The 3,290-nt window shown below is 35.7% G+C and overlaps 1 protein-coding gene across 1 annotated transcript; it reads left to right on the top strand.

The window, feature by feature from the left end:
* The first annotated feature begins 1,745 nt into the window (after positions 1-1,745).
* Positions 1,746-3,050, top strand: LOC129315483 (uncharacterized). Its single transcript, XM_054959241.1, has 2 exons — positions 1,746-2,322; positions 2,416-3,050. The coding sequence occupies exons 1-2, from the start codon at positions 1,746-1,748 to the stop codon at positions 3,048-3,050; spliced, it is 1,212 nt and encodes a 403-aa protein (XP_054815216.1).
* The last annotated feature ends 240 nt before the right edge of the window (positions 3,051-3,290 follow it).

The raw sequence follows: 3,290 nt of genomic DNA, 5'->3' as shown, positions 1-3,290 counted from the left end.
TATCTGTCCACCCACATCTTGCCTTCAAGTTAACCAATCTTAATAAACCTGTCAAACATGTATACTTTTTACATCCCGGGTATAATGACTTCTTTGCATCACTTTGTAAGCTCTCATATACATGAACTTGCACAAAGAACTCCATTCCAATATCACGGATCATATCCTTTATTCTATCATCCCAAGCATCTGCATCTACTTCTTTCTCTTGGGATATTGAACTCATCCCTTTAGTTTCACCATGCCATATCCATTTTCTATACCTCAAATTTATCCCATCACAAAGCAAGTGTTCTCTTATCTCATTAATATTCAATCGACTCCCATTTAAACATTTGATACATGGACAAAAATATAATTCATTGTTACTTGAAACATTCCGTTTAGCAAAGTCAACAATATATTCCACCCCATTCTCATATTCTTCACTCGTTCTTCTAGCATTCATCCAACTATGGTTCATTGTTTAACTACCTAATTAATTAACATAAAACTTAATTGTTGACTCAAGTATTATAAGTAATTCTAAGCAATTTATAAACTTATAACAATTCCAAAGAAATAAAAAAAATAAAGTATATTAAACTTTTTTAGTTGAATTATATTTTTTTGAATTTGGAAAAAATTAACAAATTATATATGATCTCAAAACTTCAACATTCACAAAACAAAATTAACTCAACAAATAATCATATTCAATTTTCTATTTTTAAATTTTTTTTGGCAGAATCTCCTCTAAAATTATGACATTTCAAAATATCAACAATAAAAAAATTAATCAATATTAGACAGCAAAAATTACAGCATTTGATAATAATAAAATTTCTAATCATAACCATTTAAATGGAAAAAAAATTATGCAACAAGATGACAAATTAAAATGTAAAAAAACTTTTACTTTGTTATAAATTTAAAAAAATAAATAAATAACTTACTTGAAACCTAGGAAGCACGGATACGCCAATTTTGGTGGCGTATCCGTGTCGGATACGCACCGGACACGGATACTCGCTTCGTGCGAGTACGTCCGTGTCCGATACATTTTTTGTTTGGGCGACACGGCGCGACATGGCGAGACACGGCGTCGACACGGCTGACACGGCTTCAACGCTGAACGCTGCGTTTTGCATAAAAAAAATTGCCTAAATAAGCAGATCGAACCTCACTCACTTCTGATTCTGACCTTCTCTCCCAACTCGCGAAATCAGTCGGCCGTCGTTCTCTTACACTGAGTTCGCGAAATCAGATCGAACCTTCCCAGATCGCGCCGTTGTTGTCCTCCGACCTGCCGTGCGCCTGGTTCTTTCGTGCTCCTAGCCTCTTACGCATTCTTAGTTGCTCAGCTCACCGGCGTCGGTCTTTCGTCCGTTCAGGCGTTCACTGGTTTACACTTCTCTCTCTCTCTCTCTCATGTCTCTCAACTCTCAAAGCCTGAAACTGAAAAATGAATAGATTTTATTATTTTATTTTTGATTTATGTTAAAGACTTAAACTTTGCTTCAACTCTCATGTCTAGTTTTTTTTTTCCTTTTGACCGAAGCTCATGCTCTGCCCTCTTCTTTAAATTTAATTTTTATTTATTAATTTAATATATTAGATTGCAATGTTCATGTGCAGAATTTATATTTAATGCATGCTTGCTTTCTATTTTTATGTTACATGTTATTTTGCTCAAATCTCAATCTGCATTTCAATGCTTTTAGTCATATTTAATTTTAGTTTATCTCAATTTTTTTTAATTAGCTATGGCTACAGCAAATAGTTCTGGGGGAAGTATTAATTCAGCAGCCCGTTTTTCTTCTATAAATGAGCTACAAAAAGATGAAACTCCCTTATGGTGCTATGTCACTTTGGTGAATAAAAATAGAGACATACCAGGAGGTGGAAATAGATATTGGAGGTGCAATTATTGTAACAAAGAATTCAATGGCTCTTATTCTAGAGTTAAGTGGCACTTGTTAAAAACTTCTGGCAAGGGAATTGCTATATGCTCGAAAGTTGATGAGTATTGCCTAGCTGAGATGAGAAAATTACAAGAAGATGCTGATGAGAAGACCAAGTCAAAGCAAGTGCCATTACCACCCCCGGCTGAAGGTTCATCTCCCTTATATCCTATGACAAGTGAAAGCAACCAAAGCAAGAGAAGGGCAGTAAGTCCATTAGAAAAGGCCTTCCAACAAGGGGCAAGAGAAAATCTACATGCTGAAATTGCAAGAATGTTTTATACAGGTGGTCTATCTTTTCATTTGTCACGCAATCCATATTTCATTAGTTCATATCAATATGCTACGAACAACATCATTCCTGGATACAAACCTCCTGGTTATGATGCATTAAGGGGTCCATTGTTGTAAAGAGAAAGAGCTCACACAGAGAAGTTACTTGAACTAATTAAAGGAACTTGGAGTTTGAAAGGAGTGAGCATAGTCACAGATGGTTGGACAGACGCTCAAAGGAGGCCTCTGATTAATTTTATGGCTGTGTCTGATGGGGATCCCATGTTTTTGAAGGCAGTTGATGGATCCAAAGAATATAAAGACAGACATTATATGGCTGACTTGATGCGTCAAGTGATTGAAGAGGTCAAGCCTCAAAATGTGGTTCAAATAATCACTGACAATACATCTGTTTGCAAATCAGCAGGTAGGCTTATAGAGGCTGAGTATCCCACTATTTTCTGGACGCCATGTGTTGTGCATACGCTTAATCTTGCATTAAAGAATATATGTGCAGCAAAAAACACAGAGGCAAATGAGATTGTGTATGATGAATGCCATTGGATAGAGGAGGTTAAGGATGATGCTGCTTTTATTAGAACATTTATCATGTGTCATTCTATGCGATTGGAAATTTTTAATGAATTTGTGCCATTAAAATTACTTGCCATAGCTGACACTCGCTTTGTATCCACTATTGTTATGCTTAAAAGACTCAAGCTCATTAAAACTTCACTTCGTACAATGGTGATAAGTGAAGCATGGAATGCTTATAAGGAAGATGATGTTGGAAAGGCAGCCACAGTGAAAAACTTGATCCTTAATGACTCTTAGTGGGATAAGGTGGATTATATACTTTCTTTCACTGGACCGATTTATGACATGCTTCGGATGGCTGACACAAATAAGCCTATACTTCATTTAATTTACGAAATGTGGGATTCAATGATAGAACAAGTGAAGGAGTCCATCTACAAGCATGAGAATAAGGAGCTTTCTGAGTATTCAGCTTTCTTTGATGTTGTTTATAGGATCATTATTGATCGATGGACAAAAAGTTGCACTCCCCTTCAT

The sequence above is a fragment of the Prosopis cineraria genome, unplaced genomic scaffold (assembly GCF_029017545.1).
Source record: "Prosopis cineraria cultivar Desert tree isolate PC_DT_omini unplaced genomic scaffold, ASM2901754v1 PC1, whole genome shotgun sequence".
Lineage (NCBI taxonomy): Eukaryota > Viridiplantae > Streptophyta > Magnoliopsida > Fabales > Fabaceae > Prosopis > Prosopis cineraria.
Note: the sequence above shows the minus strand (reverse complement) of the source record. Positions and strands in the feature narration are given on the sequence as shown.

What these genes read in the sequence shown, in the direction of transcription:
- LOC129315483 (XM_054959241.1), top strand. Translation starts at nt 1,746, where the DNA reads ATGGCTACAGCAAATAGTTCTGGGGGAAGTATTAATTCAGCAGCCCGT. An exon ending in TCCTGGATACAAACCTCCTG is followed by an intron (nt 2,323 to 2,415) that starts GTTATGATGCAT and finishes GGAGTTTGAAAG; the next exon opens with GAGTGAGCATAGTCACAGAT.